We start from the raw sequence: 18,206 nt of genomic DNA, 5'->3' as shown, positions 1-18,206 counted from the left end.
TATTGCTATGATGGAACATTCTGACCAAAAACAATTTGGGAAGGAAAGTGGTTCTTTGTTTTTTTTTGTTTTTTTTTTTTTTTTAAATTTCAGCTTACATGGATGACATTACAATCCATCACTATGGACAGTCAGGGCAGGAACCTGCAGACAGGAACTGAAGGAAAAGCCGAGAGGAACACTGCTTCCTGGCTAGCTCCTTATGGCTTGTTCAGCCTACTTTCATATAGCACCCAGGACCGCCAGCACAGGGCTGGTGCCCCTCACAGTGGGCTGGGCCCTTCCACACCAGTCATTAATCAAGGAAATGCCCCCACAGGCTTGCCTGCAGACTAACCTCGTGGAGGCATTTTCTCAAGAGTTTTCCTCTTCTAAAATTACTCTAACTTGTGCCAAGTTGGTATAAAACTAGCAAGAATAGACTTCAAGAGGCTGCTTGCTCTCTTTCTTTTCTCTTGTCTTTCATCCACAGGGTCCATCTTGTGCTTTCTTGAACAGTCCAGGCTCCTTCTTGCCCCAGGGCCTTTTCACTTGCTACTCAAGATGCCCACTATCAAACCCAAGGCCCTGTGCATGCCTGGCAAGCATCCTCCCACTGAATCACATCTCTAGACCCATGTGATTGTTGCTGCTTCTGCTGGAGAATTCTTCCCCAGATCTTTGCATTGTTGGTTATCCTCATCAGAGAGGTCTCAGCTCAGGGCTCATGCTTTCTGGGTTCCCAGATCACCCTTTTAGTTCTCAACAATGGTGCTAGTTTTCCTTCTTAAGATATGGCAGTCTCAGATACACACATATATGTATATATGTACACACACATTTGCTCACACACTTTCTCCGATGTCTTCCTTAGAGCACAAGCATTGGAAGGTAAGTAGACAGTTGATGGTCACTATCGTCGAAAACAGGATCGCCATCAACTTGTGTTGAATGAACGAACACCAAGTGTTCAGGAGGCCCCAGAAGAGGTGGAGGAACCCTCCGTGGAAATGGCTCACATCCGGGTAGGCTCCTCAGGTGCTTCTGTTGAAACTGAGAGCCTAGGGCTCAAGAAGGGGCCAGATTGGGGAAGCTGGACACAGCGGGCACTAGGACCCGGCGCGGCACCCGGCGGGCGGGGAAGCTCTTGGCGCTTCAGCAGCCTGGCTGCGGCCACTTGTGCGATCCCGCCGACCCGCGCGACATGAGCCGCAGGTTCACGGTCACCTCGCTGCCCCCCGCGGCGCCAGCTGCCGCCACCGACCCTGAATCTCGCCGCCATTCGGTCGCCGACCCCCGCTGGCTCCCAAGGGAAGACGTCAAAGGTAGAGGCCGCAGGGGGCGGGGCTGCCGGGGGCGGGGCGAGAGGGCGGGGCCACTGCAGGGTGGGGCGGGGCCTGGGCTGGGCGAGGGGTCCTGCAGGGAGAGGAGAGGAGTGCGGACCAAAGATTTGGGGCGCCCCAGAGGGAAAGGAGAGGGGGCGGGGCCTGGCCCTGGTGGGCGGGACCACAGGGGAGCAAGTAGGGCCAGGAGAGAGTGGGGCGAGGGAAGAAGGGGAGCGCTGGAGACGCAGGAGTTGTGTCTGGGTCTGAGTGGGAGTAGGCCCAAGCGCTAATGAGGAGGTTGGGGACCTTGAAAAGAGGGAGTAGAAGGGAGAGAGAGAGCGGGTACTATGAGGTTGGAGGAGGGGATTCCAGAGCTGCAGGGAAGCGGGCCTGTGTTGATTTGGGGGTCAAGCCAGAAATGGTTGGGCCCAAAGGATGGGAGTGGAGCCAGGTTGGGTGGGGTCTCTGAGGGAGGCAGCAGCCACGTCAGCGTCAGCGGGTCCTTGATGCCCAGGCGGATTCTCCAGTGTTCTGTCTCTATGGAGAGTGGAAAACGCCTGGGTATCCCCTAAAGGAGACCGCAGGGAAGTTTGAATCCTTGGCAGCTAGGTCCAGGAAGGATGCTGAAGGACCCAGTCTCAATGCTCCCGGACTCAGCTCCCTCTGAGGGAGAGCTCCTGAGGGGTTTGGAGGAGCTAGCTCAGCTAGAGTTGGGGGCCCCAGAGCAGTGATCTTGTAATGGAAGTCACGTGCACCTACAGTGGAGAGAGCAGAAGGATGCTTCTGGCCTTCCGAAACAAAGTGGCATCCTGGTTGCAGAAAGAATCTCCTCTGCAAGGGTCACTTGCAGCATTCTCCCTCTCCCTAATTCGGTGTCCCTCATGTTTGGAAGGAGAGGGGCAAACAGGCTTGGAGTGGCCACAAGGCCCAGAGGAGAGAGAGCCTTCCCTGGCCACTAGGGGTCGCTCATGAGCCGCGGGTGAGCTCGCCCTGCCTGGAGCTAACACAAGCGTGGTTCTTAGGGCGATCCTCCAGGAAGCTCCTCAAGGTATGGACAACTCCAGTTCTGGACTTAAGCAGGTTCCATTCAGGTGACCCGACTGCCTCGTGGATGTGGACACTCGGGTCTCTTCTCACTCTCTGCTGTAACTCCTCTTGTTTCTCGATTTAAAACACTGGCGTCCAAGCCCCTCAGAATCAAGAAATTCAGCAACACCGAGTCTCATCGCCTATTCCTCTTCTCACCAAATCCAATTATTTCTCATGATCTGGCCACTGACCTCCAAAACTGAACCTGAACTCTGTTACATCTCTCCTCTGCCTGTCACAGTCTCCAGGTCCAAGACTGCAACATTGCTCACATAGCCAGGACCACATCCTCCTCCCCGGTTTCCCTGCTACCAGCTGGTCCTAAACATCCCACAAGTAAGATGTCCACCACGGTGGGACAAAGGCCAAACCCTTGAGTCTGTCACTCAGCTTCTCTTCTCACTTGCATCTGATATATGCCTCTTCCTGTTCAACCCCGCCCCCCCCACTTCCCCTAGCTAGGAAAACTCCCACTCACCCTGTAACTTATAGCTCATTTCACCTCTTCTCAAATCCTTTTCACTTCCCCTTGATCCCAGGAAGAGGCAGCCATTCCTCTTCATCCTGCCCACTGGAGCACATTCCCAATGGATGCTGGCTGAAGCGCATCAGAGATAGAGATCATGTCTTTTTACCTTTGTGTCCTTCGTTCTAGACCCAAAGCCTGACAATGAGTGGTCAGTGCTCATCAGATGAGAACACGAGGCTCTAGCATTCTCCTTCTCCTCCCTCTTTGCTTTTTCTCCTCCTGTTCTTCCAACCGAGGCCTTAGAGGAAGATGTTGGGTGATTGCTCAGTCTTTCCCTTCACGCTCCCTAACACCTGCCCCACTGAAGTTAAACAGATCCAGAATTCAACTGTTCAAAAGTTTGTGGAAAATGAATGTGTGTATGAAACGTTGTGTGCATGTCTCAATGGCTATATCCCACAGCTGCTTTCATGACCTGCCAGATACCCAGTGAGTCAGTTATTACGCGTGTCACTGTATTGCCAGTGTGTATGATGAATATGTTGGTCTATAGATTTCTGGTTTTGTCTGTGGGGTGGGCACTTGTACCCAGTTCATTCAAAGTTCCCCTTTGTCATGGTTTGGGTGACTCTTTACCTCTCAAGCCCTCAGATGACTTTAAGCACCTCCTCCTTGAAGGTCACCGAGTAGGGAATTAGACCAGTGCTCCCAGGGCGAGCTTAGCATCTGGTGTCTTTCTCACAGCTGCCCTTGTGTCAGTCTGCAGACGAGAGTCAGTCAGTGTGCAGCTCAGAGAGATGCTTTCCCCACCCCTTGTCCCCAGGCCCAAAGGGAGGGCTGGCAGCATGTGTAAGGCTGGGAGGGGATGTGGAGAGGCTGGCAAACCACGTATGTGTGAGCACTGTGTTTTACTGTGGGCCCAGGCTATAGGGCTTACCCCGTAGAGGGTTGCCTGCTACATGACCTACAGGGATGACCAGGGTAGTGAGACTTAGCCCTGGACTGCGGCACACGCCTTAATTTCATCTTTTGGTCCATAGACAGGAAGGTTGATGGTAATCTCCCAGGATAGAAGTAGACACATTCTTACAGCTCTGAGCCATGCCCACATTCTTTCACCCACACCTCATGCCTCAGCTTCTCAGGCGGAGGCTGGACAGTGGGAAGAAACCCTGAGGTTGGCCATGCTCACAGAAACTGAGGCTTGCCTTCGTGGAGGGCTAATAAGATAACTTTTGCAGTCAGGGAAGTGGTGGTGCACATCTTTAATCCCAGAACTCAGGAGGCAGAGGCTGGTGGATCTCTAAGTTCAAGGCCAGCATCGTCTACAAAGCTACACAGAGAAAAACCAAAAAAAAAAAAAGGGAATAAAACAAGACCATAAGATAAGCCACACGTGCTCTGGTCCAAGCTCTGTGGTATCACCTTGGACGCATTGCTTTCCTCCTCTGGGCCTCAGTTTACCTGCCTGTAGTATAAAGTAGGAAACATCCTTCCATAAAAAATACTGAAGATGAGCTTGTGGCAATAATTATACCTGTAATTCCAGGAGGCTGAGGCAACCTGGCCTGGGCTATAAAGAAAAACTTTTCTTCAAAAATAAAACAAAACAAAACACTTTAAACAACAAAACACGAGGCAAGAGCTTTTGATGATTTATGCGGGTGGGGCCTCCCCCCAGACTCAGATATCTCGTTTCAATCTATCTGCAAATTGGGAAAAATGATGGTGGTGTGCTTGCGTGCGTGCGCGGTGTGTGTGTGTGTGTGTGTGTGTGAGAGAGAGAGAGAGAGAGAGAATATACATTGCTGTCCATGCTTTCTCCACCTTCAGTCAAGACTCAGAACCTCACTGCCCACCTCAGCCCAAGGTGAGCCCTAGGAATCTCCATGACAACAAACTGGTTATGAACAGGGCTGCAGTTGCCATGGTGACAGCTCTCTCTCTCTCTCTCTCTCTCTCTCTCTCTCTCTCCCCCTTCCCCTCCCTTCCTCTCTCTTTCTCATCCCCCTCTCTCCCCTCCTCTCTTCTCAATGAACCAGAGCTATCTACAGGCCCCAGCTTCCCAGGCGGGGTGAGGGTGGGCTTGAGGTACAGGAGAAGAGATCCAGATTGGGAAATAGGGAAGATAGGCTGAGTCTGCAGGGGAATAGGGGGCTGTTGGGGTGCTGTTGCTATGGTGACGGGGCTGCAGCCTGTTAATTAAGCCCCCGGTTGCCACGGAGACGGTGGTGGTTGATGTGCTCTGCTTCGAGCCCTATATGTGTGGAGTGTGTTATGCACTGGACTCATCAAGTGACTGCTAGGATTGGGTTTGGAGGTCAGGACATGCAGGTGGCAGAGCAGGGCTGAAGGTCTTGGGGTCTTAGCTCCATGACAGGAGGTGTGTAGGTCATAGGAGTGATGCTTGGTGATAAGGATGGGTAGGGACTGAGCCAAATGGGGAGAATACTGTGCCTGTGGAAAAAAAAAGGTACAGTAGGTTTCCAGCTTCCCCTGGACAGCCCCTATCCTGGCTTAGTGGAGAAGGCCTGCCTAGAGCTTGAGATGCTGGATTCTAGTCTCCACTTGTAAATTCAGCCCACGAGGAAAATGCCTCCCATTCCATTTCCATTTCTAGACTACAATTTCATCATAAGTGGTAAGTGGAAAAATAATTTATAAAGTCCTTTCTTGCACCCCAGTCCTCACGTGGTGGGAGGCAGCCTCACTGAGCTTCTGAGAAACACAAGGTGGGGTGAATTTTGGAGTTCAAAAATAGGAGCCTGCTCACTGTCTCTTAACTTGCTCTATCCAGAGGCTTCCCTCTACTGTCCCATCTTCCCTAGGCTCTGGTCCTCTGCATGGGGAGGGTATGCTGAGTGGGCATTCTGCTTCCTGGGCCTCAGAACTGAAGGCCACCTCTTACTGGCCAAGGCTGGGCTGGTCATGTAGGAGGTTCTTACAATGAGTTTTCTGAAAGCCTCACTAGGCAGGCAAGCAAGAGGGCCCAGCTTCCTTGAGTGGCATCAGTTGAAGGGCTTGGGGTCTCCCTTTGGGATTCTACTCTTGCTTGGTCTGGACTCCCTGGGAAGAATGTTTTTCCCTCCCTCACTTTGCAGTGCCCTGTCTGGTTTGGCACTCATATGTAGACCAAGCTTGCCTCAAACTTGTCGTGAGAATCCTGCCTCTGTCTCCTGCTAGGTGTGCACTGCTACAACCAGCCAGGTGACTTCCTCCCACCCCACCCCCAAATCCTTTTTGGAGTTGGGGATTGAACTCAGGGCCTTCAACATGCTAGGCAGGCTCTCTCAAACAGAGCTATATCCCAAGGCCTCCTCAGGAAGATCTCCATGGTCTTAATTCAAGACTCAGAGAAGACAGGGAGAAATCACTCTTCACTTACAGACACAGATACTGAAGTCCAGAGAGAGGGAATAAGTAGAATTCTGCAGCAAAGGGTAGGATGGAGTCAGTATCTCCAAATCCCAGGTGAACCTCCAGGTCAGAGCTCCAGTGAGGACCAACAGTGGGGTGGTTGGAAAGGAGAGTCACTCTGGCCTTCACCTATTTTCCGTGGGGATCTGTATGTCTTTATAGACAGGTTTACTCCCTGGATGATCAGAGATGCAATAGCACCAGGCCATAGATAAAGAAGTATGTTCCTAAGGGGACATCCCAGACTGGAGATTTCTGGAAAACATCTCCGACAAACACACTTTATGTTTTACCCCTTACACATCTCTACAGGATAGACTCTGTATGTGTGTGTGTGTGTGTGTGTGTGTGTGTGTGTGTGTGACTGACTTTAGAACAGCCAAGGGTACCAAATACTCATATTATATTGAGTTAAAAAGTATTATATTGTTATTCTGTATGTATGCAAAACGTGTGGACAGAGGATGACTTGCAAGTGTCAGTTCTCTTCTTCAGCCATTTGGGTCCCAAGCATTGAACTCAGGTTGTCAGGCTTGGTTGTAATTACCCTTATCACTGAGCTATCACACCATCTCCCAAGTGCTCACATCTTGTCTGAATAGTTAACTCTCCACCCTAACGGATTAGCTGGATGTCTACAAAACCAAGCCGTGAAAGCGTCTTTTGGCGAGTCGCTCAGAAGCTTTGAGTCTGCTGTGGAAGGCTGGATGGTTGGCCCAGTCTGAAACCATTGGTACATTCCACAGTGCCACCATGACAGTTGGCTGTGTCCAAGGTCCTGAAACCGCCTGCATTGTAAGGTATCTCTACAGATACAGGAGGCTTTCTGCTCCAGCCACGAGGCTGCTCTGGCCTTGCATCTTTGAAACCTGGGCGTAAAAGAGGGAAAGCCCATCTCAGACTCAACCCCTGTTAATTTGCCTTTCTTTTATTTATTTACTTATTTTTGGAGCAGAGAATCAGAGGCAGCTGGGCAGCATAGGCAAGATCAATTGAAAAGAGGTTCTATTGAGAGGTATGACCTAAGTTGGAGTAAATAGAAATGGGTTCTAGACTGGATTCTGCCATTCACTGGCTTTGTGTTCATGGGCAGTCATTTTCTGGCTTGGGTGCTTAGTTTTTTTCATCTATGAAAGGAAAGCTGGGATTTTGTGGACCAGTGTGACTGTGAAGCTATTTCCTGTACCCCGATGGTATGTTTAGATCTCCCAGATGCAGAGGGTCTAAATCTCAGATGTCACTTTCTGCAGTCTCCACCACTGACCCAAGCCTGGATGCTAGGGTTGCTGAGGGGTCCCAGGCTGGAGGGGAGGAGAAGAACGGGAGAGCATGTCAGGTCTGGAAAGCCTCAGAAAGCAATCCTGGATTAGGGGATTAGACAGCCCTGCCCCAGGAGAAAATCTGGTCCCCAACGGGCAGGCGGCCTCATTCTCCCCTCCCCCCATCCTGTTCCTGGCCAGCCTGAGGCCAGCATAGCATACCCTCCCCAGAGGCTGCACCATCTCAGGTGGAAAGGTGGTGTTGTGGGACCTCACTGCTGCCTGCTCCTCACTGCATTTCATCCATAGACCATGCTACTTCACAAAGCCCCTGTCTGTGCTGTGGACTCCAGGGACTTGTCTCGGGGTAGGATGCTGAGACTCCAACCAGCCTGAGCACCGTGAGAGAGTTCTTTACAACTCCTCTAGAGGCAGCCACTGGTTTAAAAACAGAATGGACCAGACAGACCATTGACCTGAGGCCCATGGGGAAGCACAGTACCTCTTCCTTCAGCTCCAACCTCTAGGACAGAGATCTGGTTTTCCTTCCAGGCCTTACCTCACCAGTTTTGCAGTCAGGTTCCCCCGGGCCCTTATATTCCACAGCGTCCGCCCCTGCCACCTCAGTTCCCCACATCTTCCCTCCAGGGGTCATCTTGGACCCCCAGTCAGGCAGCCGCTGCGGGGCCGCCTCCCCGTGGCCGCGACCTAGTTCCCTGCCGTTATTTTTAGGGCGCGGGATGGCACCTGCCCACGTGCCGGGCCCCGCCTGCGCTGGAGAGTGGGGGGGGGGAGGCTGCTTCTGCTCTAGGAAGCGAGGGCCGCGTCCCCTCCAGCACCCCCTCCACCCCACCCACGCAAGCCCCCGGTTTTCCCGCGAGGGGCCACTGGAGCTCTCTGTCCGCCCCTCATCCCCTCTCCTCCCTCCCGCTCCCCCCCAAAAACCCGCCAGTGGCTCACGCCTCCTGCATACGGGATGAGGTGAGCAGCGCCGCTGCTGAGAGGGGGCGCGCGCGGGTGTGAGCGTGTGTCCGTGTGCGAGTGTGTGTGCGCCGGGCGGGCACTGCAGCTCCTTCCTCCGTGGAGCGGAGAGCGAGCGAGAGAGCTCGAGCAAGAAGCGAGAGCCAAAGGCGGGCAGAGGGGCGCGGGTGAAGCGGTGCAGCCATCCCGGGGTCGGCGCTGCGCAGCCACCATGCTCAACAACCTGACGGACTGCGAGGACGGCGATGGGGGAGCCAACCCGGGTAAGCAGTGGTCCGGGGGCGGCGGGGGAGGGGGCGGTGAGGAGGAGGACAGCTTCGGGGTGAGAGGCGGAGCAGGGGCCGCCTCCTGGAGAGAAGAGCCTGGGACTGACCCGACTGCGGATGTGGGTGGCCGCCCCGAGGCTTGCTCCATTGGAATGCGCTAGGCGCTGTCCGAGGTTCTGGAATGCGCCGCTCTCCGAGGCAGATTGGGGACCCGGGATTGGCATGATCCGCGGCCTGGGGCCAGACTTGGATTAGCTAAACCTGTGGGACTGTTGGAAGGGGATGGGATAGCTGAAACAGGGCTGATGTGCCGTTTCGACGGGCAGGAGGGAGGCTCTTTTCCCGGAGAGGGGACCCGGGCGTCCTGGCGCAGAGCAGGGCTCCTGGGGGTGCAGTCTGCTGCAGTCCCTCGCTCTGAGCTTTGGAAGTGATGGCTCTAAGGTTTGGAGGCATATGGTAGCTCCTGTATGGTCTGCGGTGTCCCCATAAGGGGATACTTGGTGCAACCAGGACCCCCTCCCCCAAAGCTTCCTGAAGTCCTTATCTCAACCTGAAGCTACCTCCCCTGTGGATTTTCAGGTCTGCTTTGCTGGATTTCCTCTCCCTCTCAGTTCTCCGTGGGTTCCTATTCAGGACAGGAAGCAAGATCCCTTCTTCCCTCTTTCCCCCTTCTCTTGGTACCCCGGGGAAGCAGTGTGGTTTTCAGGGCGGGGCAGGAAGAAGTCTTTATAGTTAGCTCTCTTAGCTATCCTGATGAGGCCTCAGAAACGGGGTCCCAGTGGCTGAATTCCCAGCGCCGTGGTGACACTGCGGACTCGCTGCGGTGGGTGCAGAGACTTGCCAGAAGCTGAGGGGCTCTGGAGCAAATCCGTGCTGTTCCGGTTCTCCGTCATCCTTCACTGCCGTCTTTTTCTGCTCCGAGGTCTTGGGGCCAGCCACCCCCTTGGGCTCCCAGGCCCCTCGCCGCCCCCCAGCGGTCTCAGTCATCCATCACGGCTGTCAGCCGCCCCCAGCCCCCACCCTTTAGCGGCGCTGCGTCCCCTGCGCACTAGCGCATCTCCAGAGCTTGCTGTCTGCACTCAGCGCCTTCAAAAGTTCCCCTAGGCATTGCTTGACCCTCGGGGCCGAGACTCCACAGACCTCCCCAGGAGATAGCCCAAGGCCACAAGAACTGAAAGCATGATCTCTCAGACGCTAGCAGGTTTGACTCCGAGGTGGTTGATTTTGGATCACAGTCAGGGCCAAGTGGAGGAGTGGGAAGGCTGGGGGTACCAGCATCCCTGGTCCTTTGTCAGCGACACCCCCTTCCCATTCTCCCACTGGACCGAGTCCTATGCAGGGGACAGAACTACTGCTGGGCAGCTCATCCATCTCTCCAGTGACCCAGGGGTCACCTCATCAGGCATTTCTCCCTTGGCTGCAGGGGGAGGGGTTGTAAAAGTCTAGTCTGCAGCAGCTCCAGGCATCTTGAAGCAGTGTTCCAGGAGCAAAGGAAAGGGATGTCACTTCCTCCCAGGATTCTCCTCAGATACCACTGCTATGAGACAACCCTGCTCCCCAGAATGGATTCTGTGGATTCCTCAGCACCTGCTTCCCTCCGACCTTCACTGGACCTCTGTGTTTCTTTGGGGTTGCCAAAGGCCTAGGAAAGAGGCACATGCATGCTGAAAGCAGGGTTCTAACTAATGGTTCTTTCCAATTCTCAGGACTGTTAATTTCTAGACACGGAGTGTAGCAGGCCCATCTGGAGACTTTCTTTCTATATATAGAGTCCAGCACGTAGAATTAGAGTGGCCAGAACCCGGGTCACATATTCTGCATCCAGAGTGGGAGGGTCTCCCCCAGACTCTTGATGAAGGTGGTAGGCGGCACTAAAGACTTTCTGGGTCTGAGCAAAGGACCAAGAGCCCCTGACTCTTGAGTCTAGATTACTGGAACTATATGGAAGGATTCAGGTGTTGACCTCAGGGAGAGTTTGAGGGCTTCTCAGGGCCAAAGAAGATTCCCAAGGATATTGTCCCTGGCATCCAGATCTCCTTTACCTTTGGGGTCTGGCGCCCCCTTCTCTCCCCAAGCTGCCCTGGGGATTCCCTCTAGGTCCAGCCTCGGGCCCCGGGGGAGGCTCCTTAGCCTGCGCCTGTTTCCTCCAGGCGAGCTCTGGCCTCGGCAGCTTAATTGAAAGCCGATTCAGGCTGAGAGCTCCCAGGGGGCGGGGATGGGGGCGGGGCGGGGGCGGGGAGGGCTCAGCCTGGGTCTGGCCTTCCTTTTGCGCCTCCAGGTGCTCCCTCATCACCCAGAATCCTAGCTCTGGAGAATCAGGACGAGTTTCCCCTTTGCCGTCCTGCTCCTTTGAGAACGCAGACGCTCACTCCCCATCCCATCCCCCTTAACCAGTAAGCCCAGAGTTCCAGGCAGGGGACAAAAATCAGCCCTTGGCTGATGAGGCCGGGAGCCTGGCGTCTGGCCCGGGCAGCGGATGGAAAGGCGGGACCTAGGACAAGCCTACCAAGCTGCCCCCTCCCCTGCGCTCCTTTCCTGGCCAGGATCGGGCCTGTAGTCTGGCTCTGCGCTGCTCACTGCGCGTTACATAAGCGGGCGCGTGGCCGGCTCGGCGCGCTGCGCTATGGGTCTGCGCTGTCGCCATGGATACCGGTGCCTGGCCTTCTAGTTACACGGGGTCTCCGGCCAGGATGTCCCCCTTCCAGCGGGTTAGGCGCCACTCGCTGGGGCAAAGAAGGCTTGAGAGGGGATGTGAAAGACAGAGGGGAGGGGCTTTTCTGATGATGGTTTGGGACCTAACAGAGGGTGCATTTAAGAAATTCACCCAGCTATACAGAGAAGACTTTAAATCTTGCAGCTAAGAGAAGGATGTGGGATAAGGAGCCCAAGCTGGATGTGTACCAGGTGTGCTAAGTGGTAGTTGCAATAGTAGCAGTTGGTACACTTGGGTCGCCACCATGTTGTGTGTTATTTCAGTTGACTCCGTAGCCATCCTGTGAATTAGACCAAGTTAGTACCCTTTGACTTGCTCAGGCTGGAGACAGAGCAGGAGAGGCTAGTCCTGAAGCTCAGCCCTTTCCTGAGAATTTTCTCTTACACCCCATTAGCTTTTCTAGTCCTGACTATCCCGTGGCAAGTGCAGAAGGCATCTGGTCAACAGCTCACTCTCATTTCTCCTGGTTTCTGGTCCCAGACAGATCTTTTCAGATTCTGAAGTCTGAGAGGGGAGAAAGCCTTGCAGAATTTTCCTTCTAATATTGTTTCCTGAACATCTATTATGTGCTGGCTCTCATAAGGAGGGTGGGTCTGTTATTCTCAGGAACTTACCCCAGTGAGAGGAGAGAATGGCTGGTTGTCTAATCAGGCAACCAGGCATTTCTGCTTCAGTGGGCAAGGTGGAGGTGGGTGGTTTTTGGAGCAGGTGCTGCCACCCCCCCCCCCACAACTTTCAGTCAGCTTGGGATACATCATGCTCTTGAAAGGGGTTCCTGACAGGGAGGCAGGGTATTAGACAGAAGAAGAAGGGAAAAGACAAGGGCTAAGAGATTCAGGGTCCATAGGGCCTCAGCTTCACTTGGAACCTGGACAATGGTGATTGTCCCCAGAGTCCAGGAAGATGGGCTACCGCCGGGGCTTCAGCCCTGGCGCTGAAGGACGGTGGCTGGAACTGTCAAATTATGTCCATGGAAATCTCACCATAGAAAACTCTGCACCAATAGAATTTCTCCTTGGCTTGGCACATTTGGAGGGGCCAATGCCCGTGAAAACAGCTGCACACCACAAGGGCTGGGGGCAACCACACGGATGTGTACAGGAAATGTGCCAAGCCAAAGAGACGTGCGCTTACCCCAGGGCCTTTTTGGTGTGCACCGTCCTTTGTGGGCATTGTTCCCTTCTTGTGCACAGGAAGCTTCTGGACCCTCCAGTGGGTCACCCTCGGTAAATCCAGCCTCTTTCCCACCCACATCCCTCTCTTGCACACTTCAGTTCATTAAGCTGTAACATCATTCCACCCATTGACCCATGCTGGAAACCCCAGGCGTCATCCCTTCCCTCTCCCCAGACATCTGGCACAGCAATGCTTCCCTGATGCTTGAATCTTTGCATTGTCCCATATTGCTGTGACCTAGGTCATTGTCAGCTGTCATCTGGATTATGGAAATGCTCTAGTTGCTGTATTTCTCACCTGAAGCCAGAAAGCTTGCTGCAACATTCAAGTCAGGTCATGACACTCTTGGGCCTGAAACTTCAATGACTGCCTATTGTCCTCTGGATGGCTTCCAAGCTCTTCAAGACGGCCTGGCCCTTCTTTAAGGCTCACACTACCTTGAGTCATCCTCTCCCAAGCCCCAATATGCCCCCTCCTAAGACTCTAGCTAGATCATGCTTCGCCCAGCAGTAACCTGTTCTGTTGTTGGCTTCCACATCTGGGACATCAAACACACTGTTCTAGGTTCTCTCTGCCTGGAACACCCTCCTGCCACCCTCCCAGTCTAGCCCTTACTCATCCTTCAGTTCTCAGCTGACGCGTCACTTCCTCTAGGAAGCCTTCTGTGACCTCTCAGGCTGGGCTGCGAGCCCTCCTGCATCCCCATGTCTCATTTCTTTCACAGACTTTAGCAGTCTTGTCTACTCTTTCTCCCCTGGCTTTGGTTTGGATCTCTAAGAGCAGGGACAGTGTCTAAGGCTGTTGGATTCCTCCTCTGACCATTCTGTTGGTGGATTGACAGTGAGGAGGGTATTCCTGGGGATTCAGGTTGCAGGGTTCTCTGCTGTCCTCCCTATTTAAAAAAAAAAAATCACACATCCACCCACATACTAAGATGGGCTTTATATCCAAGAGGAGAAGTCTAGAGATTCTTAAGGTGTCGTGGTAGGTGACCTAGGACCCAATCTCAACAGCAGAGAAGGACACACATTTTCATCAGGCACTCAGAACAGCCAGCAGGAAATTGGGTCCCTCATCCATGCTGCCGCTAAAATCATGCAAGAAAGGCAGCACAAGCTCAGTTTTCTCCAGCATGACCTAAGGCTGCGGGCATTTAAGTGAGCACATAGCAGGATGGATAGGGAGTAAGTGTCCGGTGTCACACCTGACTCCTCCTCTTTTCAGGTGATGGCAATCCCAAGGAAAGCAGTCCCTTCATCAACAGCACCGACACAGAGAAAGGAAAAGAGTACGATGGCAAGAACATGGCCCTGTTTGAGGTGGGCTGCTTGGGCTACAGTTAGTCGCGCGGGCTCATCAATGCTCCCTCCCTCCCTCGGGAAGAGTAGACGCCTCTCCATTCCTCCCTCAGGTCCACCATCTTCCCCGGCCTCCTCATCCCTCCTCTGTCTTTCCTGGATTGACCCCATGGTTCCCTGTTCTCCTCTCCTGTCTCCCTCTTCCTTCTCCTGCCCCTCTGCTTCCTCTTCCTCTGTCCCCATTGCATCCCAAACACAGTGGCTTGACCTTTGTTCCCATCCCCTACATCCAGCTCACTCCAGTTGTTGGCCCGACCTTCCATCTCCCTGACATTGACCCCTCTCCTCCATAGGAGGAGATGGACACCAGCCCCATGGTATCCTCCCTGCTCAGTGGGCTGGCTAACTACACCAACCTGCCCCAGGGAAGTAGAGAGCACGAAGAAGCAGAGAACAATGAGGGTGGAAAAAAGAAGCCGGTGCAGGTGGGGCCTTGGGGGAGCAGGGATGGGAGAGGGGATGTGGGAGAGGAAAATGGATCTGGATGGAGGAGCGAATGATAGAGAAGAAAGGAGGGGGGTGGCTATGTGGGGAGGGGGAAGGAATGGGAGGTGAAGGATGGAGATGGAGGAAAGGAAGGACGTGTTTTGAGGGGGGGCAAAGGGAAGGGATCTGGAGGCTGGTAGAAAGGAGGAAAAGGATGTAACAATCGGAGGAAGAGTGATGAAGGGAGGGGAAATGCAAGCAAGGAGAGGCAGCGAAGGCACATGGAGGAGGCGTGGGCTAGGCTGCTGGTAACACGTAGGGTACAGAGACTGACACTGGCCTCTCTGGCAGGCCCCACGCATGGGCACCTTCATGGGCGTGTACCTCCCATGCCTGCAGAATATCTTTGGCGTCATCCTCTTCCTGCGGCTCACTTGGGTGGTGGGCATCGCAGGCATCATGGAGTCCTTCTGTATGGTCTTCATCTGCTGTTCCTGTGTGAGTGACCCCCTCCTCTGCTCAGTGAAGACAGCTGGGGTTTGGTTGAGGCCTGGGGGTGGGTGGTGGGAGGGAGGCATGAGACCTGAGCTTTTTATAGGAGTTACTACTTATGATCTTTGAGAGTAATTTAGGCTTCCTGAATCTCATGGGCTTCTCTCTGATGACTGCCCACCAGGCTTCCCCTGGATCTGCATGTGTCTGTTTTTGTGCAAGAACTGCAGAATCATTGGTGAAAATGATAAATGCAGAAAAGAAAACAAAAATTCAACATAATTGCATAAGAGTTAACGTTTTGGAAGGTCCCTACTCACAAAAAAAAAAAAAAAAGGAAAGAAAAAAAAAAAGATTATGTCTCACAGAGAACTTTGCAAGTAGGTTCTTCCTGTCCACATTGAAAAAAAAATCCAATTTCTATTGAACACCAAACTCATATTCTTGTGTCTTCACACATTACCTTGAGACCACTCTGCGTGTGAAGATGCTGAAGCTATGCCTTCCATTTTACATATGTGAATACTGAGGCTTGAGAAGTGAATTGTCTTTGGCCATAAGTTACCTAGGGGCCAAACTGGGGTGACCAGACTTCTTCGGCACGGTAGCTCTCCCCATCCTCATGGTGAATAAGAGGGTACTTTTTTTTTTTTTTTTTTTTTTTTTGAGACGGGCTTGGCATGAGTAAAATTGGAACACATCCAGAGAGCAGCTCAGGAGAGGAGAGCCTGTGGGTTTGGCTGGTGGCTGTTGGGTATATTGGCTTGGCCACCAGCCAGGCTACTGCAGCCCCCAGCAGCCTCCATTCTGATGATCTCTTTCCTACAGACAATGCTCACAGCCATTTCCATGAGCGCAATTGCAACCAATGGTGTCGTGCCTGGTATGTGACTGGGGCCTTTGCAGAGTGGGGGAGGCCAGGGGCCTGATGGTTGATAAGGGGAAGAGAAGGCCAGGCTTTGTGGGCCATCGGGACCCAAGACCCAAGATGGTATTGCAGACTAAGAGCTGGGCTATGATTGTTCACAAGGTAGGTAGGGAAGAGCCTGTTGGGGTTAGAGAAGGAGGCAGATATTGGTATAGAGTAGGTCAGTGGTCACCTACCCCGCTTAGCTGAGACCCTTTTCTCTACCATCCTATTTTCTAAGTCATGACCTCCTTACTGGGGTAATTAGCAACATGGTAATGATTACTGCTGCAAACTCCATGCGGAGTGGTTGGCTGGATCTCCTATAGTCTCCTTTCTGGGGCTGCAGTTCAAGGTCTAGAGAAACCTTCTGCCCTCTGTCCCTAGACCCTGCTCACCACAGAACTGTCCAGGGCCCTCTGACCCTCTCGCTGATATTAGTTCTCTTTCTGCAGCTGGTGGCTCCTACTACATGATTTCCAGGTCTCTGGGCCCAGAGTTTGGGGGCGCTGTGGGCCTCTGCTTCTACCTGGGCACTACCTTTGCTGGGGCCATGTACATCCTGGGCACCATCGAGATCCTGCTGGTGAGAGGGGGAGAGGAGGAGGCTGGGGTTCCAGGCTGTCAGCCACTTAACCAGTGTTCCCTGAACACATGCCATAGGCCAAGCCACTGCTTAAGGCCAAAGAGAAGTCGGTTAAGTATTATGATGGCACTTTACAAAGGAGAAGTCCCAAAAGGCAGATAGATCACTGGCTCAAGGTCATTCAGCTATGGGCAAGCTGGCAGAGGTGGCTTGGTAAGAGTTAAAATAACAGCTGGAGTAATGAGAGCCCGCCACATTCCAGAGTGGGGGTGAAACACTCTTTAGATATTAGTTGCAGAGCCCTGATAGAAGGTTCTTAGATTGTAAAGGAGAACCATGAGAGACCTGAGTAGAGAGATCCGTTAGGAGTAGTGACTGATGGGGAGACTAGGTGTTTGGGCTGTCTGAAGGAGAGGGCAGATGCCGTAGGCCTCCTGTTCTTTGTTTGGTGGGTGCTGATGAGGAACCCTTGGTTTAAGGAAAGAGGTGCACTTAGTTGCCTAGAATGCTCCAAACCCTGGCTTTGCTTCTCAGCACCACATAAACTCTCTGCACCTGGGAGGTGGAGGCAGGAGGATAGTAATTATGAGATCACCTTCAGGACATAGTGAGTTTGAAACCTGTCAGAGCTGCAAGAGATCTTGTCCCAAATGAAAGGAGACGGAAAAGCGGAGCTGACATTTCCCACCCTCCCATCCTCCGCAAGCCCTAAGATTTCAGAGTTACATTGTCTTCCACAAGTGACCTGTGGAAGACAATGTAACTATATCACTACCTCTCATAGTTTAGCAGATGCCATTTTACAGATGAGGAGGGCCAGGTCAGAGTCTCAGGAACATGTTGAGGGGTGTGAGCCTCCATCTGCCTGGCTGCCGGGGTCTGTGCTCGTCCACTGTCTCCCAAGGTCTTAAGGAACCAGAACTAACAGAGCCAGAGCTTCTGGTTTGGGGGAAGGAGAGACGAAATCAGGGATTGGGGACTTGAGGGGGACACATTGGTGTGAGCCCTCTGTGGCTGACGGGATTTCTAGATGCATTATCAAACAGTTCTGCCCACTGCCCAACGCTGGAGCATTATCAAATTAAGGAAGAAAATGACCCAGTGAAAATCACATTTTAGTGTGTACCTCTCCCATTTCTGTTCTTTTATATGATACTTTGTTCTGTTTTTCTAAACCACAGCTCCACTTAGAAATACTTCCTTAAGAACCCAAAAATTCCATTTATTTATTTATTTATTTTTGTTTTTTGAGACAGGGCTTCTCTTTATTGCTTTGGAGTCTGTCTTGGAACTCGCTCAGTAGACCAGGCTGGCCTTGAACTCACAGATATCTGCCTGCTTCTGCCTCCCAAGTGGGATTAAAGGTGTGAGCCACCAATGCCTGGTGAAACTCCCTTTATTGGTAAATAAAAAGTAACTTCAGGAAATATAAGCCTTTTAAGTTTAATATAGACATTTTAGAAAATATGAATATACAAGACATCACATTTTAATTATTCAGTTATCCAATAAAAGCTTCTGTTGTCCTTTTTGTTATTGTTGTTTGTTTTTCTTTTTTTTTTTTTTTTTTTTTTTTTTTTTTTTTTTTTTTGAGGCACGTTTTCTCTGTGTAGCCCTGGCTATCCTGGAGCTCACTCTGTAGACCAGGTTGGCCTTGAACTCGGAGGTCCACCTGCCTCCTCCTTCAGACTTCTGGGATTATAGGTGTGTGACACCACACCCAGCTGCTGTTGTTTTCATAAGACAGGGTCTCCTTATGGTCC

The 18,206-nt window shown here is 52.5% G+C and overlaps 1 protein-coding gene across 3 annotated transcripts in view; it reads left to right on the top strand.

Annotated features, from left to right (window-relative positions):
- Nucleotides 1–1,137: 1,137 nt before the first annotated feature.
- Slc12a5 (solute carrier family 12 member 5) overlaps nt 1,138–18,206 on the top strand; it is a 36,257-nt gene continuing 19,188 nt past the window's right edge. The window contains exons 1-6 of one of the 3 annotated variants that reach the window (XM_051186406.1): nt 1,138–1,304; nt 13,899–13,993; nt 14,326–14,457; nt 14,810–14,956; nt 15,779–15,833; nt 16,313–16,443. In XM_051186406.1, the coding sequence (XP_051042363.1) occupies nt 1,184–1,304; nt 13,899–13,993; nt 14,326–14,457; nt 14,810–14,956; nt 15,779–15,833; nt 16,313–16,443 (681 nt within the window). In that variant the 5' untranslated portion in view covers nt 1,138–1,183. Of the gene's footprint in view, nt 1,305–8,420; nt 8,783–13,898; nt 13,994–14,325; nt 14,458–14,809; nt 14,957–15,778; nt 15,834–16,312; nt 16,444–18,206 lie in introns of those variants that run through there. The other 2 variants (XM_051186398.1, XM_051186390.1) reach the window with 2 other exon arrangements.

The sequence above is a fragment of the Phodopus roborovskii genome, unplaced genomic scaffold, assembly GCF_943737965.1.
Source record: "Phodopus roborovskii unplaced genomic scaffold, PHOROB, whole genome shotgun sequence".
NCBI classification, from domain to species: Eukaryota; Metazoa; Chordata; class Mammalia; order Rodentia; family Cricetidae; genus Phodopus; species Phodopus roborovskii.
The sequence above is the reverse complement of the archived record's forward strand: the minus strand, read 5'-3'. Positions and strand labels throughout refer to the sequence as shown.